Source organism: Quercus suber, unplaced genomic scaffold, assembly GCF_002906115.3.
Source record: "Quercus suber isolate HL8 unplaced genomic scaffold, Cork oak 2.0 scaffold_805, whole genome shotgun sequence".
Lineage (NCBI taxonomy): Eukaryota > Viridiplantae > Streptophyta > Magnoliopsida > Fagales > Fagaceae > Quercus > Quercus suber.
The window spans coordinates 140,519-163,298 of NW_027070240.1; the positions used below are offsets into that span (position 1 = coordinate 140,519).

A 22,780-nucleotide genomic window follows, 5' to 3' on the forward strand; every position below is an offset into this window, starting at 1 on the left:
GTATTGAGAATTACTTACCACAGAACAAATGGAAGCTAAAACAATTTGAAATTTGTTAGTTATTATTAGAGTCGGTGTATATTGCTTATGTGAATTGTCTCACTCTAAATTTAATTAAGAGTTCTGTTAACGGATGTCTTTAAAACTTATGTTAATAGATAATTTTATGAAAGTTTTAATGCCACTTTCATTAAAAATATAAAAAGATGTCAAAAATTTTAATTATTTTTTTTTTCCATATAAAAAGTTTTTAAACATAATTCTTAAATCAATACCCTTAAAGTACCGGTTAACTTTTCATTTTAATTAATAAGATCAGCTAATCATTATTAATAAGAAGAATAAGTATTATGTCATTATGCTTTTGGTGTATTAAATAATTACTCATCATAATAAATTATTAAAACAAATAAAATTATAAATGTTGGAATATTACCCCATTTGAGAAGTTAAATATTTCAATTTGAAAAAAATTATGTATATTATATATTTCCCTATAAAACTTTCACTCACATTGCATACCTAACAAACTAAAGTAATAAACACATAGGAAAAAGAAATAATCCAAATGATACATTTAGTACAGATCTTTCAATTGCTTATTAAATTACATCAAATTAAGCTATTATTTTTGCGGTTGCTAAAATAGATGTTTAAAGTGAATAGTCCTAAACCCTAATAATATTATTGTAGAATGTCTTTTAGATCACACGATGATGGAATGGTGTAACTTGCACCTTGATTGAACAAAGAAAAAAAAAAAATCCCACGTCATTCTTTATCAATATTTTACAAAATACATTTGCAAAAAAAAAAAAAAAGATACTCGTACAACAAATGCCTAGAACTTGTGATCGTAATAGGGGTGGAATCTTAGCGAAGAACTTTTGAGTTCATGCCAGGATGAGCTATACGGATTAAGGACTGAAGGGAAATATTGTTGGTGACAACTGAATTTTTATGTTATGCTTGAATATTCTAATATTTTTGAAAACTAAGTTCAAATATATCTCCCTACCCATTGTTGTATTGTACCTATCGAATTATTATTATAAAAAAAGTAATATTAAAATATTTGGCAAATTAACGAACCCATTAGTCCATTACCATCCCTATTAATCATGTGATATATATGCATAATAATAATGACATTTCAAATTAGAAGTGATATGGCATAAACCATAAGTACGCCATTAGACTTTTTTTGAGAATCTAGCACACCATTAGACTAATTAATCTGATAAGTATTAACCGAAAATACTAACAAAATGCTTGATTGGTTAAAAGCATAAAGTTTATGAGCTTTATTATTCAAATTAAAAATACTGGACCAAATTTGCAATAAAAAAAAAAAAAAGAAAGAAAAAAGGTAAAGTTGAGAGTGTTTAGGAACTAAGTTGATTTTAGGGTTCAAATTAGCAAATTTTAAAAAATCTTGAACCTGATTAACATTAACCAAAACCCTGGAATATGTTATCAAAATTTATCTTAAAAAAAGTTCTAAAATTTTAAGTAAGGTTGTATCCCGAATATAACTAGGTCATATGAAGACTTTTATATTATCAATGTTCTCAATAATATCCATTCCAATTATAAATATGAAAGTAGTAAATATTATTGGGTTTTTAAAATAAGATATATAGGAAAATTGGAATTTATTTCGGTTTTTCAAAATACAAATATGATGGGGTTGGGATCTAATTTAGAAATATTGGGTGATCAATTAAATGAAAGACAACTAGAGTTTCATATTTCTTATTTTTTATTATATGATGAAAAAGATCAAAAAATTCATACAAAGCTAATTTAATTTGATAGGCAAACTTCTATGATTCTTTTTTATTTTTTGACAATTTGATAATTGAGGAAGGGAGATTTGAACCTTAAACATCTTTTTTTGAAGTATTAAAATATTATTGGGTTTTTAAAATAAGATATATAGGAAAATTGGAATTTATTTCGGTTTTTCAAAATACAAATATGATGGGGTTGGGATCTAATTTAGAAATATTGGGTGATCAATTAAATGAAAGACAACTAGAGTTTCATATTTCTTATTTTTTATTATATGATGAAAAAGATCAAAAAATTCATACAAAGCTAATTTAATTTGATAGGCAAACTTCTATGATTCTTTTTTATTTTTTGACAATTTGATAATTGAGGAAGGGAGATTTGAACCTTAAACATCTTTTTTTGAAGTATTATGAGATACTAGTTGAGTTACAAAACTTTTACCTCTCTAAGAGCATCCACATCAATGGATGAAAAATCTTGTATAATAGAAAAAACTACAATTTTTACACATTTTGTCTCAAAATTACTCCACATTAGTGCTTCCAAAATCTTGTATAATCATGTATATTTATCCATGAGTTACAGTAACCATGTATATATACACGGTTATTGTAGATACACGGTTACTGTAGCTCATGTATTTATTATTTTATTAATTTCGGTTTGCACCAATTTTTCTCTCTCTTCTCTGTGCACAACAAACTCAGCTCCTCATCTTTTTCTCCTCAGATGCACACAAACACAAACACAAACACACCCACACACAAACACATCCACATAGACAAATCAATACACAAACACACCCGCACATAAATAAACCCACATAGACAAACCCGCGTTACAGTTGCTTGATCGGTGCTTGCGCTGCAGTTGCTTGATCGGTGCTTGACCAAGAGGGAGTGGGTCTTGCTGGAGATTGGTGCTTGCTGGAGATCTGACCGATCGGTGCTTGCTAGAGATCTGACCGGGTATAGAGTTGGGTTTTGTTTGGAGATTGAGTTTTTTTTGGAGATTGGGTCTTGTTTGAGAAGTGAAGCTGTCTATGGAGATCTGATCGGTATAGAGATGGAGATAAAGAGAGAGATGACCGATCGGTGCTTGCTGGAGATTTGACCGATCGGTGCTTGCTGAAGATCTGACTGGGAATAGAGATGGGTTTTGTTTGGAGATTGGGTCTTGTTTGAGGAGTGAAGCTGTGGAGATTTGATCGATATAGAGCTAGAGATAAAGAGAAAAATGAGTAGAGAAAGATAGCAACAAATCAGAAAAATGGGTAGAGAGAGTGAGAGAGAGAGAGAGAGCGCGCATATGTAAATAGGTAGTTAAGAGAAATAATAAAAAAATTGAGAATAATGAATATTTTATTAAAAAATCTTGTAAAATAGATAAACTAATGTGAAGATTTTGTAAAAATAGAGGTGTAAAATAAAAAAAAAAAAAAGTAGGTTTTTAGTATAAAAATAGATATGTAAAATGAATGGACTGATGTGGATGCTCTAACAAAATTTTAATACAAAAGACTTACAATTAATTGATATGATAACAAATATAATTAGTTACACTTATAAAATTATGGATTCTAATAACTACGTCACTTATGATCAAATAAAAAAAATCTAGGGTCGGACTTCCGTCATTTCAAAAATCCAATTGGTATCTTCCTAATAATAATTGCCTGCAATCACATGTAAATTTTTTTTTTTAGTACAAAAACAATGGATGTGATAGAATTGCATGTAAGTTAAGTGTTATGTCCCTTGTAGCAGGGAAAATTTTCTTCATGGAGTGCCTTCCCACATGCATGTGTGGAGCCCACATGTCTGTGAGAGAGGCACTTCATACGACGCACAAAATAATAGCTCCTCCTGTCAAATCTCATTTTGATTGAGGTTAACCCAATCCAAATCCCAAAAAACACCCAATAAATTTGTAATAAAATATTCAGAGATTTTAGACAATTACGAGGAAATTTATAATCAATTTTTTTTAATAATTTTTACGTTACAAATTATAAATAATAATAAAAAAATCTTAATAAGCAAGCATTTGTTGAGAATTTATTTAAATAAAATTTTTATAGTAATTAATATTTTGATAATTTTTTTTATTTCTTATAAATGTAGTATCAAAATTTTTTCTAAAATAAATTATTAACAAAAATTATAAGAGCACTTATTAACATGACCCATAATAAAAAATATATGATAAACCTATATAAAAGTGATACGAAATTACTCAAAATTTATTATAGTTGCGAAAATACATGTCGGCCTTCTAGAACAAACAACTATGTGCTTGGCTGGTTGAATGCGAAAGTTGAAATGAACCCGTGGAAAAGGTGTCCTGTACTGTTGTACACATCACATATGGGACGAGGTAGCATGCAACAGGTGCGCAAGTTAATGCACAAGATTATTTCTCCGGAGTGACGGTAGAACAGTGACGAGAGATTTGTGCGGGCGAGAAGAAAATGCCAAAGCCAATGCAATCTAAGTTAGTACATATTTAACGAGTTTTTTCCAACATAATCAAACAAAGCACTATGTGACATGATATAAATAAGAGCACCAGTGGAATATGCAATAAAGTTTCAACAATTGTTTAGACTTCTCTGCTGTCTAAACCATGCATGTTACCGTAATCTAAACCAATCCCCAAAAAGAAGAGATTTTTTTTTTTGTTTTTAGGAAAACCTATAGCCGCGTTTTAAACGCAGCTCAAAGCGGGCTATAGCCGCGTTTTTAAAAACGCAGCTATAGGCCCTAATTTATCCTACCAGCTTATAAACGCGGCTTCAGGTCTAACTTGTAGCCGTGTTTTTGAAAAACGCGGCTATAGGTGTGACCTATAGCCGCGTTTTTCAAAAACGCAGCCATAGGTCTGTTGCTGCGGTACTTAAGCCGTGTTTGTAAACGCGGCTATAAGAAACGCGGCTATATCCTATAGCCGCGTTTTTAGGGTCTATAGCCGCGTTTTCTAAACGCGGCTATAGACCCAGATTTTTGTAGTGATGTTATCAAAATTTATCATAAAAAAAGTTCTAAAATTTTAAGTAAGGTTGTATCCCGAATATAACTAGGTCATATGAAGACTTTTATATTATCAATGTTCCCAATAATATCCATTCCAATTATAAATATGAAAGTAGCAAATATTATTGGGTTTTTAAAATAAGATATATAGGAAAATTGGAATTTATTTCGGTTTTTCAAAATACAAATATGATGGGGTTGGGATCTAATTTAGAAATATTGGGTGATCAATTAAATGAAAGACAACTAGAGTTTCATATTTCTTATTTTTTATTATATGATGAAAAAGATCAAAAAATTCATACAAAGCTAATTTAATTTGATAGGCAAACTTCTATGATTCTTTTTTATTTTTTGACAATTTGATAATTGAGGAAGGGAGATTTGAACCTTAAACATCTTTTTTTGAAGTATTATGAGATACTAGTTGAGTTACAAAACTTTTATCTCTCTAAGAGCATCTACATCAATGGATGGAAAATCTTGTATAGTAGAAAAAACTACCATTTTTACACATTTTGTCTCAAAATTACTCCACATTAGTGCTTCCAAAATCTTGTATAATCATGTATATTTATCCATGAGTTACAGTAACCGTGTATATATACACGGTTACTGTAGATACACGGTTACTGTAGCTCATGTATTTATTATTTTATTAATTTCGATTCGCACCAATTTTTCTCTCTCTTCTCTGTGCACAACAAACTCAGCTCCTCATCTTCTTCTCCTCAGATGCACACAAACACAAACACACCCACACACAAACATATCCACATAGACAAATCAATACACACACACCCACACATAGATAAACCCACACAGACAAACTCACGTTACAGTTGCTTGATCGGTGCTTGCGCTGCAGTTGCTTGATTGGTGCTTGACCAAGAGGGAGTGGGTCTTGCTGGAGATTGGTGCTTGCTGGAGATCTGACCGATCGGTGCTTGCTGGAGATCTGACCGGGTATAGAGTTGGGTTTTGTTTGGAGATTGGGTCTTGTTTGAGAAGTGAAGTTGTCTATGGAGATTTGATCGGTATAGAGATGGAGATAAAGAGAGAGATGACCGATCGGTGCTTGCTGGAGATTTGACCGATCGGTGCTTGCTGAAGATCTGACTGGGTATAGAGATGGGTTTTGTTTGGAGATTGAGTCTTGTTTGAGGAGTGAAGCTGTGGAGATTTGACCGATATAGAGCTGGAGATAAAGAGAGAGATGAGTAGAGAGAGACAACAACAAATCAGAAAAATGGGCAGAGAGAGTGAGAGGGAGAAAACGTGTATGTAAATAGGTAGTTGAGAGAAATAATAAAAAAAATTGAGAATAATGAATATTTTATTAAAAAATCTTGTAAAATAGATAAACTGATGTGGAGATTTTGTAAAAATAGAGGTGTAAAATAGAAAAAGTAAGTTTTTAGTATAAAAATAGATATGTAAAATGAATAGACTGATGTAAATGCTCTAACGAAATTTTAATACAAAAGACTTACAATTAATTGATATGATAACGAATATAATTAGTTGCACTTATAAAATTATGGATTCTGATAACTACATCACTTATGATCAAATAAAAAAAATCTAGGGTCAGACTTCCGTCATTTCAAAAATCCAATTGGTATCTTCCCTAATAATAATTGCCTGCAATCACATGTAATTTTTTTTTTAGTACAAAAACAATGGATGTGATAGAATTGCATGTAAGTTAAGTGTTATGTCCCTTCTAGCAGGGAAAATTTTCTTCATGGAGTGCCTTCCCACATGCATGTGTGGAGCCCACATGTTTGTGAGAGAGGCACTTCATACCACGCACAAAATAATAGCTCCTCCTGTCAAATCTCATTTTGATTGAGGTTAACCCAATCCAAATCCCAAAAAACACCCAATAAATTTGTAATAAAATATTCAGAGATTTTAGACAATTACGAGGAAATTTATAATCAATTTTTTTTAATAATTTCTACGTTACAAATTATAAATAATAATAAAAAAATCTTAATAAGCAAGCATTTGTTGAGAATTTATTTAAATAAAATTTTTATATTAATTAATATTTTGATAAATATTAAAATTTTTTTTAAAATAAATTATTAATGAGAATTATAAGAATACTCATTAGTATGACTCATAATAAAAAATATATGACAAACCTATATAAACCTATATAAAAGTGATATGAAATTACTCACAACTTATTATAGTTGCGACAATACATGTCGGCCTTCTAGAACAAACAACTATGTGCTTGGCTGGTTGAATACGAAAGTTGAAAGGAACCCGTGGAACAAGGTGTCCTGTACTGTTGTACACATCACATATGGGACGAGGTAGCATGCAACAGGTGCGCAAGTTAATGCACAAGATTATTTCTCCGGAGTGACGGTAGAACAGTGACGAGAGATTTGTGCGGACGAGAAGAAAATGCCAAAGCCAATGCAATCTAAGTTAGTACATATTTAACGAGTTTTTTCCAACATAATCAAACAAAGCACTATGTGACATGATATAAATAAGAGCACCAGTGGAATATGCAATAAAGTTTCAACAATTGTTTAGACTTCTCTGCTGTCTAAACCATGCATGTTACCGTAATCTAAACCAATCCCCAAAAAGAAGAGCCAGGTTAATTTTTTTTTCCCCTCATGTAATTCTTAGGGTTAAACAATGCTTTTAGTTATGTTTTGCTCCTGAACCCCATTTTGGGTCTGGGCCAGTTTCTTCAAAAATCAATTTTCTCTAGTGGGTGTTAATAGTATTTTTTTTCTTTTTTTCAATTCTGTACTGGGTATTTGTGTGTGTGTGTGTGTGTTTTTTTTTTTAAACCTTGCTGGGCTATGCTTTAAGCAGTAATATATCCTTCTGTCTATGTAATGGTAGTTCTTGATCATAGCTTTGTTGAAGACCGAGTGAAAGTACTTGCATTTTATTTATAATTTTTTTAACCAGTGATCAAAGTTTTAGTGGGTTTTTTATTCTGGGTTTTAGTTCAAGAAATAGTTTGTAAGTTTTCAATTTTTATTAGAAATTTTTTTAGACATAAGCATCATGAAGAAGCAAAGGAAGCACAAAAAGATAATCAAAGACAGGGATTCAGAAGACTGGTGTTTTGAGTGCAAAGATGGTGGAAAACTAATGATCTGTGACTACAGGTGAGTTGACTTGCTCAGTAATTCATTCTTGAAGTGTGGGTGAGTCAGTGTTTTTTTTTTATTCTGATGAAAATAGACAACATTCATTATCTTTCCTTGGGATCAAGGGTATTTTGGTCTTTTAATTGTGGTTGGTCTTTGAAAATGTAGTTCTTAACTCATTGGCCTGGCTTTGCATGTGCTTCAATTTCTGTTTGGCTCTGTTTTGTTGTTGATGTATTCTTGGGAATAGTATATAGTAAGAATGTTTTTGTAGCATGGAAAGGACAGGACAAGAGGGGAACCTACTTTTGGCGTTTTGTAAAAGATTCTAGTACAAGATTCTGTAAGAAATTGGTTTTCTTTCTGAAAGCACCCTTAAAAATTCAAAAAAAAAAAATCCAAAAAAAAAAAAAAAAACTCCTTTTGTTGTCATTTTCCCCTTTTTTATTGCTATGGTCTGAATCATAAAAAATTGAAATTCAGGAAAAGGATACCTGTTGACCAAAAAGTCGAGATTGTAAGTGTAGGTCTGGCTTTGGCTGTTCATGTACTTGTGCACTCCCTTTGTTTCCACATAATATTTTTTTCAGAGAAAAAGTTTGCAATGGAAAACATTTTCCGGAAAAAATGACTTGTTTTCCTGTGTTTGGTTACGGATTTGAAAATGTTCTTAGGAATATTTTATAACGTTTGAGTATATAGTAAGAATGTTTTTGTAGCATGGAAAGGACAGGACAAGAGGGGAACCTACTTTTGGCGTTTTGTAAAAGATTCTAGTACAAGATTCTGTAAGAAATTGGTTTTCTTTCTGAAAGCACCCTTAAAAATTCAAAAAAAAAATCCAAAAAAAAAAAAAAAAACTCCTTTTGTTGTCATTTTCCCCTTTTTTATTGCTATGGTCTGAATCATAAAAAATTGAAATTCAGGAAAAGGATACCTGTTGACCAAAAAGTCGAGATTGTAAGTGTAGGTCTGGCTTTGGCTGTTCATGTACTTGTGCACTCCCTTTGTTTCCACATAATATTTTTTTCAGAGAAAAAGTTTGCAATGGAAAACATTTTCCGGAAAAAATGACTTGTTTTCCTGTGTTTGGTTACGGATTTGAAAATGTTCTTAGGAATATTTTATAACGTTTGGCTTGTACAGAAAATCATTAATATTAAATGTATGCAAGATGGTGGTGGTGATGGAGGCAATGGTCGAGGTGGATTGGTGGTAGTGATGGCAGTGGTGTTAGTGGCACATAGGAATATAGGAGATGAGGTGAGGACACAAGGGAATGGTGGAAAATGATTTCCAGATTTTGTGTTATTTTCCCTTGACTTCGAAAATTTTTTTCATTGACTATGATTTTTTTGCTTATAAAAGTGCCAAACATCAGTCCTTCCTTACTGATACTTGATTGTTGGCACTTTTTATTGTAAAATTTGGACTGATGTTTTAGGTATTTTTGTAGCTAATAACATATGAAGTGATACATCAACTGTCTCCAAAAAAAATTATCAATTTTAGTGTTGATCAATGAACACTCAAGGAAGGAGCTCTCTATTCATTGGTATTATCGACTGTTAAGGATATGTAGAAAAAGCATATCTGGGAAAGCAATTGGAGGGATCTTTTGTAGAAGTTCTTTGTGGATTCTGTCCTTGGAAAAGGTCAAATGTCAGTTTAAATAAGTATTTTGGGGCTCATAGATGGATCATGTTTGTGGAGTTTCTCTATCTATATACAGTTTAAATTATTTTCTTTTTTATAAGTAGCAAATAATCTCCAGTTTAGAAATATCCTTTTGGTCCACATTCCCACTGATTTTGAAAGTGCCTCACTTTCTATCAAGTCTGCTGATTTTGTAACCTTCGTGGGGGCGCAAAGGTTTCACAGCTATTAAAGATGATTGAGGATAAAAGCGAGTCTTGAATTCTAATAGTGAGGCCCCATTTTATTGACTTTGCTATTTTATCTTCTGCATTAAAGAATGTGACTCTTAATGAAGCATGTTGTTTGTCAATCTCTTGTATAAATGAGCATGTACACTTGAATTTTTTCCATATCTGCTTGTAGATGCTAAGCATATACTTTTGTGATTTTAATGATATAGCGTTTTTAATTATTGCAACTACATTTTATAAGAAGATTGAGGGTTTACAGTTGGTAGGGGTGATCAATTCTTAGATCCATGCCTCCAAAACACTCATGTGTGCTTTGTGCATCTGTTCAAGGTTTTTTACAACTAAATTTAGCATTTCTCTGTGCACCAAATTAGGATTTTATCTACCTTATTCTGGGAACGTATTTACTCGATTTCAGGGATTGCCTAAAAGTTTATCATCCAGAATGTGTGGGAAAGGATGATTCATTCATGGAGAATGAAGAGCCCTGGAATTGCAGTAAGTCAATCATAACTATCGTGATGATATTTAGTCCACTTGTTAATAATCTGTCAGAATGCTTTATAATCAAGAGAACACAACGTTAAAGGGGGAACTCTATTTCTCTGAAAGGTCCAACCAGAGGACTCACTCAAAATCATACCCTAAACTTCTCTGGAAAGCTCTTGAGAAGGCAAAAGGCCTGTCCTATACAGTTACATGCCCAAGAATTGATAAGCAAAATGGTTTGTTTTCATAAATAACTCTTTGCAAGTATAAACAATATACTGCCAGGAAGCTATATAATTACAGCAATCAAAGTTCTGACCTTGCAATCGACATCAAAGTTCTGCCATTAATTTTCCTCTTCATGTTTGTTTTGCATTGGAGATTTATATACACCAGATTAAATAATTATAAAGATTTATGTTTCAGATAGGCATTCTTGCTTAATATGCCAAAACACGGCAAAATTTTATTGTGTTTGCTGTCCAAATGCGGTATGTGGATGCTGCATTGGTGAAGTTGAGTTTGCACCTGTTAAAGGGAAGAAAGTATTCTGTGACAACTGTTTGGAGCTTCTTCTTCTTGCTGAACAAAATGCGGATTATGATTCTGATGGGGTATGTATAGGAATTTTACAACTTCCATTAGAAAGTTCTGGAAGTCTTATTATTGCAATATGTTCTATACCAATACCACCTGGATGTTATCTCTCTACAGTTTTAATTTGTCTTTGTGCCTTTTGTTTTCTTAGTTTTTAATACAGACCCCCACCATATGTAGTCCCAGAATGTTTGTGTTGTGAGTGCATGTGTGAGTGTTGAGTCCCACACAGAGGAAAAAGTAACGAAAGTGAGTAGATGATATACATATTGGGCATAACCTTTTGGCTTATGCTTTTGGGTTGGTGAGTGGTATCCCAACATGTGTATCAACACACTTTTAGTGGACTCCTTAGGCATTGCTCTTCCCCAACATTATGGCTGCTTGTACCTTACCTCATGATTGATGACACATTATAGAATATAGTGCTGTCAGCTTAGTAAATCATAAAGAAAGGGAAGAAAAGTGAGTGTATTAACCATCTAATTGCATGTATTTATTTCACTGCAAAATAATTACATGTTTATTTGAGGGATAAGGATAATTCATCGATGAAATTAGAAAAACAAGAGGAAAAAAGGGGAGAAAAACTGCATTGTAAGTTAATTACCTCTTGTTGTGTAGTTGTTCATTTTGAGGGGCTTTTTTTCTTTAAAATTTTCATTCCCCCTTTTTTTAGTTTGGGTAGCATATGCTTGTTTTGATGTTTGTTTCTTATGATTGCAGGAAAAGGTGGATTTCAATGACCGAGAGACATATGAAGGTCTATTTAAGGAATATTGGGATATAATAAAGGGAAGAGAAGGCTTGACTGTCGACAATGTGTATTCTGCAGATGCCCGGTTAAAGAAGAGAGGACGCTGGTCCAATTCAGTTAAAATAGGCAAGGCCAAAGAATGTAAAAAACTGATAATCTCTGAGAAGGCAATAGAAAAAAAGAAGGTGTCTAAAGCAATAGAATTTATAGGATGGGGATCAAGCCCTCTCATTAAGTTCCTCACATCCATTGGTAAAGATACAACCAAACAATTATCACAATATGATGTGGAGACTATCATCTCTGGATATATTCAAGAGAAAAACCTTTTTCACCCAAAAAAGAAGAGGAGGATACTTTGTGACCCAATGCTGTATTCTCTTTTCAGAAGGAAATCAGTGGATAAGAACCAAATATATAGTCTCCTGGACATCCATTTTGTTGCTAACTTGGAGCAATCAGAAGACGATGAAAGTGAGGATGAAGATGAAATCATTTTGGGACAGAAAAAGAACGAAAATATTACAGCAGCATTTAAGAAACAGAAAACATTGAGCTCAAACAGAACATTTCAGGAAGAGGAAGTGAATCGTACTTTGAAAGAGAGCGGTTTTGCATCTATGGTTGCTGAAAATATCAAACTTGTCTACTTAAGGAAGAGCTTGGTGGAAAGGCTACTGAAGCAGCCTGAAAGTTTTGATTGCAAGGTGGTGGGAAGTTTTGTGAGAACAAAAACAGACCCCACAGATTATCAGCGACATACGTCTCATCAACTCTTACAAGTTGGAGGTAATTGTAGCAGGCAATTTAGTCTTAGCAATTTTTTGATAACGGCAGATAAAATAGTGGTTTCTATGTACTTTGGACTGTTTAGATTCTCTTTAAAGTAAATCTCTTTTTTCTTTATTTGATGATGCAGTAATATGTTCTTCAAGTCATTTTAATAAAGTTTCATCAAAAAGTGTTCTCTTTCAAGTTTCTGTTTTCTTTTATATTAAGTTATGTTTTTCTCTTTATCCCGTTAGGCATAAAGAAAATCGCAAGTGAAGTTCTACTGCAAGTCTCTAATATGCCAATAGACCTTAACATCGCTGTGCTTTCTGACTGTGACTTCACTAAGGTAACAGAACTGTTTGGAAGTAATCTTTCTTAAAGTTATGATATGATTTGTAAAATCCTATTTTAAAATCAAATATTGTTGTTTTTCTGTCACTCTTCACATGCGTCATTTGAGCTGCTTAAACTTAAATGTAACTCTTGCTGGCTTAGTGTTGATCACATTGACTACAATCAGAAAAATAAAGAACAAATTTCTAGGAGTTGTGTTTTGAATTTTTAGGTTGGTTGATTAGGTTCTTCTAGGACATGGTGTCTTCTGATGGTTGGATTTGCTTGTTATTGATCTCTTGATCCACACTAATTTTATCACAAATTCTTGCTGACAATGGCATACTGGCCTCCTTATCACTTATCAGATTTGTTTTTTAGACATATGCTTATGCATCCCTAAAATAAACGTCAGGGAGAGAGAGAAAGTTACCTCTTATGTTTTGCATGCAAGCATGCTTAAACAAGCACAAAGTTGAGAGATTTCAATTTTGTATGTTAGGGAATATCTATTAATTTCACAATAGTAGGAGAGCAGATTGATCTTGAGTTAACATACTGCTGTCTCACTGTCAGTTTTCTGTTTGGATTCATCATAATTGTCATGAGGCTCCCTTTTTGTCCTCCAAAAAGCCTTAGTAGGATTTTATTTTCAACTGAAATATACACCAAAGAATTCCATTTAACAAAATATTGGACTTAGTTTAAACTAATACATTGTTAATCTAATAATTTCATACTTTATTACTTTCTTTGGATATCTTTAAGGATTCTTTTACTGGACTTGCAAATTGACATATCTATTTTTCTTTGTATTGCCTTGATAGGATAAATTTTCAGACAGAATGTTTGCCAGTATTTAGGATATCTTTTGGAGTTGCTGACACTAAAATTTAGAAAAAAAAAAAAATCCAAAAAAAAAAAAAAACTCCTTTTGTTGTCATTTTCCCCTTTTTTATTGCTATGGTCTGAATCATAAAAAATTGAAATTCAGGAAAAGGATACCTGTTGACCAAAAAGTCGAGATTGTAAGTGTAGGTCTGGCTTTGGCTGTTCATGTACTTGTGCACTCCCTTTGTTTCCACATAATATTTTTTTCAGAGAAAAAGTTTGCAATGGAAAACATTTTCCGGAAAAAATGACTTGTTTTCCTGTGTTTGGTTACGGATTTGAAAATGTTCTTAGGAATATTTTATAACGTTTGGCTTGTACAGAAAATCATTAATATTAAATGTATGCAAGATGGTGGTGGTGATGGAGGCAATGGTCGAGGTGGATTGGTGGTAGTGATGGCAGTGGTGTTAGTGGCACATAGGAATATAGGAGATGAGGTGAGGACACAAGGGAATGGTGGAAAATGATTTCCAGATTTTGTGTTATTTTCCCTTGACTTCGAAAATTTTTTTCATTGACTATGATTTTTTTGCTTATAAAAGTGCCAAACATCAGTCCTTCCTTACTGATACTTGATTGTTGGCACTTTTTATTGTAAAATTTGGACTGATGTTTTAGGTATTTTTGTAGCTAATAACATATGAAGTGATACATCAACTGTCTCCAAAAAAAATTATCAATTTTAGTGTTGATCAATGAACACTCAAGGAAGGAGCTCTCTATTCATTGGTATTATCGACTGTTAAGGATATGTAGAAAAAGCATATCTGGGAAAGCAATTGGAGGGATCTTTTGTAGAAGTTCTTTGTGGATTCTGTCCTTGGAAAAGGTCAAATGTCAGTTTAAATAAGTATTTTGGGGCTCATAGATGGATCATGTTTGTGGAGTTTCTCTATCTATATACAGTTTAAATTATTTTCTTTTTTATAAGTAGCAAATAATCTCCAGTTTAGAAATATCCTTTTGGTCCACATTCCCACTGATTTTGAAAGTGCCTCACTTTCTATCAAGTCTGCTGATTTTGTAACCTTCGTGGGGGCGCAAAGGTTTCACAGCTATTAAAGATGATTGAGGATAAAAGCGAGTCTTGAATTCTAATAGTGAGGCCCCATTTTATTGACTTTGCTATTTTATCTTCTGCATTAAAGAATGTGACTCTTAATGAAGCATGTTGTTTGTCAATCTCTTGTATAAATGAGCATGTACACTTGAATTTTTTCCATATCTGCTTGTAGATGCTAAGCATATACTTTTGTGATTTTAATGATATAGCGTTTTTAATTATTGCAACTACATTTTATAAGAAGATTGAGGGTTTACAGTTGGTAGGGGTGATCAATTCTTAGATCCATGCCTCCAAAACACTCATGTGTGCTTTGTGCATCTGTTCAAGGTTTTTTACAACTAAATTTAGCATTTCTCTGTGCACCAAATTAGGATTTTATCTACCTTATTCTGGGAACGTATTTACTCGATTTCAGGGATTGCCTAAAAGTTTATCATCCAGAATGTGTGGGAAAGGATGATTCATTCATGGAGAATGAAGAGCCCTGGAATTGCAGTAAGTCAATCATAACTATCGTGATGATATTTAGTCCACTTGTTAATAATCTGTCAGAATGCTTTATAATCAAGAGAACACAACGTTAAAGGGGGAACTCTATTTCTCTGAAAGGTCCAACCAGAGGACTCACTCAAAATCATACCCTAAACTTCTCTGGAAAGCTCTTGAGAAGGCAAAAGGCCTGTCCTATACAGTTACATGCCCAAGAATTGATAAGCAAAATGGTTTGTTTTCATAAATAACTCTTTGCAAGTATAAACAATATACTGCCAGGAAGCTATATAATTACAGCAATCAAAGTTCTGACCTTGCAATCGACATCAAAGTTCTGCCATTAATTTTCCTCTTCATGTTTGTTTTGCATTGGAGATTTATATACACCAGATTAAATAATTATAAAGATTTATGTTTCAGATAGGCATTCTTGCTTAATATGCCAAAACACGGCAAAATTTTATTGTGTTTGCTGTCCAAATGCGGTATGTGGATGCTGCATTGGTGAAGTTGAGTTTGCACCTGTTAAAGGGAAGAAAGTATTCTGTGACAACTGTTTGGAGCTTCTTCTTCTTGCTGAACAAAATGCGGATTATGATTCTGATGGGGTATGTATAGGAATTTTACAACTTCCATTAGAAAGTTCTGGAAGTCTTATTATTGCAATATGTTCTATACCAATACCACCTGGATGTTATCTCTCTACAGTTTTAATTTGTCTTTGTGCCTTTTGTTTTCTTAGTTTTTAATACAGACCCCCACCATATGTAGTCCCAGAATGTTTGTGTTGTGAGTGCATGTGTGAGTGTTGAGTCCCACACAGAGGAAAAAGTAAAGAAAGTGAGTAGATGATATACATATTGGGCATAACCTTTTGGCTTATGCTTTTGGGTTGGTGAGTGGTATCCCAACATGTGTATCAACACACTTTTAGTGGACTCCTTAGGCATTGCTCTTCCCCAACATTATGGCTGCTTGTACCTTACCTCATGATTGATGACACATTATAGAATATAGTGCTGTCAGCTTAGTAAATCATAAAGAAAGGGAAGAAAAGTGAGTGTATTAACCATCTAATTGCATGTATTTATTTCACTGCAAAATAATTACATGTTTATTTGAGGGATAAGGATAATTCATCGATGAAATTAGAAAAACAAGAGGAAAAAAGGGGAGAAAAACTGCATTGTAAGTTAATTACCTCTTGTTGTGTAGTTGTTCATTTTGAGGGGCTTTTTTTCTTTAAAATTTTCATTCCCCCTTTTTTTAGTTTGGGTAGCATATGCTTGTTTTGATGTTTGTTTCTTATGATTGCAGGAAAAGGTGGATTTCAATGACCGAGAGACATATGAAGGTCTATTTAAGGAATATTGGGATATAATAAAGGGAAGAGAAGGCTTGACTGTCGACAATGTGTATTCTGCAGATGCCCGGTTAAAGAAGAGAGGACGCTGGTCCAATTCAGTTAAAATAGGCAAGGCCAAAGAATGTAAAAAACTGATAATCTCTGAGAAGGCAATAGAAAAAAAGAAGGTGTCTAAAGCAATAGAATTTATAGGATGGGGATCAAGCCCTCTCATTAAGTTCCTCACATCCATTGGTAAAGATACAACCAAACAATTATCACAATATGATGTGGAGACTATCATCTCTGGATATATTCAAGAGAAAAACCTTTTTCACCCAAAAAAGAAGAGGAGGATACTTTGTGACCCAATGCTGTATTCTCTTTTCAGAAGGAAATCAGTGGATAAGAACCAAATATATAGTCTCCTGGACATCCATTTTGTTGCTAACTTGGGGCAATCAGAAGACGATGAAAGTGAGGATGAAGATGAAATCATTTTGGGAGAGAAAAAGAACGAAAATATTACAGCAGCATTTAAGAAACAGAAAACATTGAGCTCAAACAGAACATTTCAGGAAGAGGAAGTGAATCGTACTTTGAAAGAGAGCGGTTTTGCATCTATGGTTGCTGAAAATATCAAACTTGTCTACTTAAGGAAGAGCTTGGTGGAAAGGCTACTGAAGCAGCCTGAAAGTTTTGATTGCAAGGTGGTGGGAAGTTTTGTGAGAACAAAAACAGACCCCACAGATTATCAGCGACATACGTCTCATCAACTCTTACAAGTTGGAGGTAATTGTAGCAGGCAATTTAGTCTTAGCAATTTTTTGATAACGGCAGATAAAATAGTGGTTTCTATGTACTTTGGACTGTTTAGATTCTCTTTAAAGTAAATCTCTTTTTTCTTTATTTGATGATGCAGTAATATGTTCTTCAAGTCATTTTAATAAAGTTTCATCAAAAAGTGTTCTCTTTCAAGTTTCTGTTTTCTTTTATATTAAGTTATGTTTTTCTCTTTATCCCGTTAGGCATAAAGAAAATCGCAAGTGAAGTTCTACTGCAAGTCTCTAATATGCCAATAGACCTTAACATCGCTGTGCTTTCTGACTGTGACTTCACTAAGGTAACAGAACTGTTTGGAAGTAATCTTTCTTAAAGTTATGATATGATTTGTAAAATCCTATTTTAAAATCAAATATTGTTGTTTTTCTGTCACTCTTCACATGCGTCATTTGAGCTGCTTAAACTTAAATGTAACTCTTGCTGGCTTAGTGTTGATCACATTGACTACAATCAGAAAAATAAAGAACAAATTTCTAGGAGTTGTGTTTTGAATTTTTAGGTTGGTTGATTAGGTTCTTCTAGGACATGGTGTCTTCTGATGGTTGGATTTGCTTGTTATTGATCTCTTGATCCACACTAATTTTATCACAAATTCTTGCTGACAATGGCATACTGGCCTCCTTATCACTTATCAGATTTGTTTTTTAGACATATGCTTATGCATCCCTAAAATAAACGTCAGGGAGAGAGAGAAAGTTACCTCTTATGTTTTGCATGCAAGCATGCTTAAACAAGCACAAAGTTGAGAGATTTCAATTTTGTACGTTAGGGAATATCTATTAATTTCACAATAGTAGGAGAGCAGATTGATCTTGAGTTAACATACTGCTGTCTCACTGTCAGTTTTCTGTTTGGATTCATCATAATTGTCATGAGGCTCCCTTTTTGTCCTCCAAAAAGCCTTAGTAGGATTTTATTTTCAACTGAAATATACACCAAAGAATTCCATTTAACAAAATATTGGACTTAGTTTAAACTAATACATTGTTAATCTAATAATTTCATACTTTATTACTTTCTTTGGATATCTTTAAGGATTCTTTTACTGGACTTGCAAATTGACATATCTATTTTTCTTTGTATTGCCTTGATAGGATAAATTTTCAGACAGAATGTTTGCCAGTATTTAGGATATCTTTTGGAGTTGCTGACACTAAAATTTAGATTAGAGTGGGCTTGGTTTTTGTTATCTTGATGCCTGCTATTTTAGCTCCAACAGATTCCTAATAAGTTCTAATCAAATCTTTATGGCGGTTCAATATGATGTTTTCCTGTTGTGAATAGCTTAAGTCCTTAATGACCCTTAGTAATAATGTAGCCCTTATTGACTTGTTGTGATGAACTACGAAGCACGGGTGCGTTTCTGGGTGCGGGTGCGGGACTCGGGAATTTTTGAAAAAGTTGGACACAGGTGCGGCGGGGTGCGGTGATTAAAAAATTTCTAAAAATGTTTTTATTTATATTTTTAATATATTGCTAAATATACTTTTTCACATTATATAAACATATACCAAATTTAAGAGCAATAGTAAATAATAACTAAAACATGATATTCATAAATTAAATACAACCCACAAGTTTGAAACTAAAACATTCCATGATGTTCGGAAATTAGAATACAACTCACAAGTTTGAAACTAAAACAAAATAAAAGATAATCAACAAGACAATCAAATACCACCATCATCATCTTCAAGATTAATAGCTTTACTTCGAACTTCACTTTCACTAGTAGTAACACTAGTGCTAACATTCCTAATAACTATGACCTCTAACTCTGGCTCATTAAGTGTAAGGGCGGCATTCTCAAGAATTCCATCTCCTCCATGTATGTCGCTCTCATTCCAAGAATCTCTTGCAATATCCCACATCTTTGTTGCTGTATTTACATACTCCTCATTACGCCTTGACAAGAGTCTAAGATTAGAATGCACATATACCAAATCCTCAATGTATGCAGGAGCTATTTTGTTTCTTTTTAAAGATTGAATGAATTTGAATGAATTGAAGAATCTCTTGCAATTTTGTTTCTTTTTAAAAAAGCTGGACTCGGCACCGACGCGCAGGCAGCGGCGTCCCTCCCGCGTCGAACGCGGATGCGGCAAGCGTTTTGCCGCGCTCATGCATCCCAAGTGACTAATGAACAAAACCCATAGGGTGAGATGTATAACTTACCAATAAAAAAACATTCCTTTAATTTCCCCAATATTTACATTGATAGACCTTTAAGGTGTGTTTGTTTGGAGGTGAAATAGGGAGGATGGAAAACTTTGAAGAGAAAATAAGAAGGAAAAATTTTTTAGAGTGTGTTTGGTTGGGTGAGGAGGAAGGAAAATAAATGGTGAGACCTAGGTGTTTTTTCTCTTGAGCCACCAAAATGTTTTTCCTCCAAAATAGAGAGAAAACTGAGAGGAAGAAACTCATGAAATGAGTTTCCAAAAATACCCTTAAAATTTACCTTCATGTCTCTAATGTGTTGACTTTTTATTTTTTTCCTTTCATTTTTTCTTCCTTTGTTACTTATGTGTTGACTTCATTTTTTTTTTTCCTTCATTTTTTTTTCTTTGTTACTGACGTGATGGTTTTCATTTTTTATTATTTTTTTCTTCTTTTCTTTTGTGTAGCTTTTTTTTTTTTTTTTTTTGGTGCTCATATGTTTATTTTCTCATTAATTTTGGTTGGTTTTTTTGTTTGTTCTCTTTTTTTTTTTTTTTTGAAAACATTTTGTTATGCTTTTTTATATATACTTTAATTAGTGTCTATCTATACATAATTAAAAAAAAAAAAAATATAATGTGTTACCTTTTATTTTATTTAATAGGGACATGATTGTCAATTTATGCAAACTTTATTTTCAACAAAACAAAAAAGTTTTTCATTCATCCACTTTTCCATCCTTCCAACCAAACACAAATGAGAGAAACTAAAATTTTTTCTATCTTCTCACTTTTTTATCCTCTCTGCATTTTTATCATTTCACCTTTTCATCCTCCCGACCAACGGACCCTTACACACAATGCAAAAATGTGAATGTAAGCATGCATAGATGCACAAAGATGTGTTCGTGTATGTAACTCATCAAGAAGTAAAATTCTTCATCAACTACCTGATTTATCACATTTACATTAATAAAATATGAATACCTCGTGACCATATGTACTGGATATTGCAAATTTGCCCTGCCATTTTTTATCTTCTTAATTGCTCCATTCATATGAGCAGCACCCTCTTCCCAAACAACATTGTTTTCTTTAATGCATGGTACTTTTTTGCAGGAAGAATGTGAAGATTTGCAACAAATGGTTGAAAATGGCCTTCTAAAGAAACCTACTGTTGTAAGTTCTTTCATGCATAAATTCTGTTTTTTCTTAGACAGTTGGAATTTGAAAGGTCTTAAACCCATATGTATGATTTGATAGGTGGAGCTCGAACAGAAGGCAAGGAGTCTGCATGAGGATATAACAAAACATGTAAATGATCCTGATTATGCTATTTTTTACATCTCAAAATACATTCTATTATTCCTAAAGAGTACTATACTTCACCCCACCCCCTGGCAAAAAAAAAAAAAAAAGGATTAGGTACTATAATCATCTACAGTTATTACTGTCTCTTCATTCATGTCATCTTTCCTGAATTGTTTGGAAATACTTTTGTTAGTGGATTGAGATGGAGCTTGTCAAATTACAAAAATGCATTGATCGGGCAAATGAGAAGGGCTGGAGAGCAGAATATCCTTTCATGGAGTAAGCTATGTTATAACTTATAAGTCAGAACTAGTAATGTATGCCAAATATCAATGAATCTGTAACAACAGATTGTTGTACTTCAAATACTCATCCATTATAAACTAGGGAAGCACTCTTGAACGAGCTGAAAATTCATATTCTTTAAAGGAAAATGGGATTTCCCATGTGATCTAAATTTTTTTTATTTAGTTAATGTTATGCTATCTTCTCCCGCTATGTAGGTTAGAGTGTTGAATTCAACCTGTCCATCTAATCAGACCTTCTATGAATTGGGAAATGCCAATTTTTTGGTTACCTTAACTTAAGAACATTTCAATTTCGTTTATTCATTCATCATCGTATTCTCTTTTTCTTGTTTTGTTTCTGCATGCATCATTGAAAATCTAATTGTTGAGTGCACTTACACTTGCGTAAATGAGCAAGCAAGTGTTTAAGCCTCTTTGTGCATGTTTCAAGGTGCTTTTTTCTTTTTATCAAATTGGAGTGGACCTTAACCAGTTCTTTTATGAACATTATTTCAATATTTAGACAAAATAGAGCTTCTTAAGAAACCATCAGAACAGGAACGATTATTAAAGCAGGAGCCAAAGGTCATTGCGGAGATGGTAGAGCTCAGATCTGATTCTTCAGACTCCTCTGGAGATTGATGAAGAAAAACGTTTTTGCTGCAGTCAATCCTCATTGACAATGTCAAAACATCCCAGCAAGTAACTAAAAATATGATGGAGCTTTTCTTGCGCCATATTGATCTGTACATAAACACTGTAGGGTGCGAGATTTGAAACTCTTTTGGTTGTTAGAGGTATCAAAAAGCAACCATCTATATCATTTTGAATGTCTGATCCCTTTTGTTTCTGATCAGCGAAATGTGTAGTAGTTGAAGGTCTGTGCCATGTAATGTAAAGAAGGAGGTGTACTTTAGCTTTTCCTTGCAAAACATGTATTATAAAACCAATGGAAATTTTCATTTGCATAATGTTTGTTTGCTTATATCCTTACAAGATTTGAAGAATGCCTTTGTTGTTATTTGTAGAAATTTAAGTATATTGGTTTCTCATGCGCACATTGAGGGGCCTCATAAAAATTTTAGTATCTCGTGTCTTTGCAAGATCTGAAGAATATATGCTTGCACGGTTGCACCAAAGCATTTGCTGTTAGATATTTTATATGATAAGACCTCACGAGAAGATTTATGTTATTGGCGTGGACAGGTAGTCTCTGGTTAAAAATCTTGAATTGGCTGTGCTCTTTCAAATCTTGCTAGTTGCCACAATTTCTATTTTTTATTTTTTTAAGAATCAAAGTGATGTTTTAATACTAACTAGATCTATTTGGAATACAACCCTCAAAATGATTCCTAAGATTCTTCATGCTTCAGAGCTAGCTAGTAATCATTGGTGGGATACAAACTTCATAATGCACTCAAATCTTAAACATACTAATTTATAAATTAGCAATTCCGAGATATAATAACATGATAATCTTTTCACTCACATAATAGTGAATTTAATTAATGAAGTGTAGTAATCTCTCTTTTTCCCTAGAATTCGCTAATTAAATTCATGAAGAAATTCAAAAAAAAAAAATAA

General features: G+C 33.0%; 2 protein-coding genes across 4 annotated transcripts; both read left to right on the top strand.

Moving 5' to 3' along the window:
• Window positions 1–7,326: 7,326 nt before the first annotated feature.
• Window positions 7,327–12,863, top strand: LOC112000992 (zinc finger CCCH domain-containing protein 44). Of its 2 annotated transcripts, none has more exons than XM_065767434.1 (6): window positions 7,327–7,454; window positions 7,855–7,981; window positions 10,271–10,350; window positions 10,768–10,955; window positions 11,665–12,484; window positions 12,721–12,863. In XM_065767434.1, the coding sequence occupies exons 2-6, from the start codon at window positions 7,878–7,880 to the stop codon at window positions 12,846–12,848; spliced, it is 1,320 nt and encodes a 439-aa protein (XP_065623506.1). In that variant the 5' UTR covers window positions 7,327–7,454; window positions 7,855–7,877; the 3' UTR covers window positions 12,849–12,863. The 2 variants fall into 2 exon arrangements, with proteins under 2 accessions (XP_065623506.1, XP_065623507.1); XM_065767435.1 differs by having other exon boundaries at window positions 7,338–7,454; window positions 7,867–7,981.
• A 2,163-nt stretch (window positions 12,864–15,026) lies between these two features.
• On the top strand, window positions 15,027–22,167 carry LOC112039630 (uncharacterized protein At5g08430). Of its 2 annotated transcripts, none has more exons than XM_065767432.1 (8): window positions 15,027–15,257; window positions 15,675–15,862; window positions 16,572–17,391; window positions 17,628–17,722; window positions 20,718–20,777; window positions 20,862–20,912; window positions 21,103–21,188; window positions 21,720–22,167. In XM_065767432.1, exons 1-8 carry the CDS (start codon window positions 15,230–15,232, stop codon window positions 21,736–21,738), a joined length of 1,347 nt encoding a protein of 448 aa, XP_065623504.1. In that variant the 5' UTR covers window positions 15,027–15,229; the 3' UTR covers window positions 21,739–22,167. The 2 variants fall into 2 exon arrangements, with proteins under 2 accessions (XP_065623504.1, XP_065623503.1); XM_065767431.1 differs by having other exon boundaries at window positions 15,042–15,257; window positions 21,103–21,173; window positions 21,703–22,167.
• Window positions 22,168–22,780: the final 613 nt, after the last annotated feature.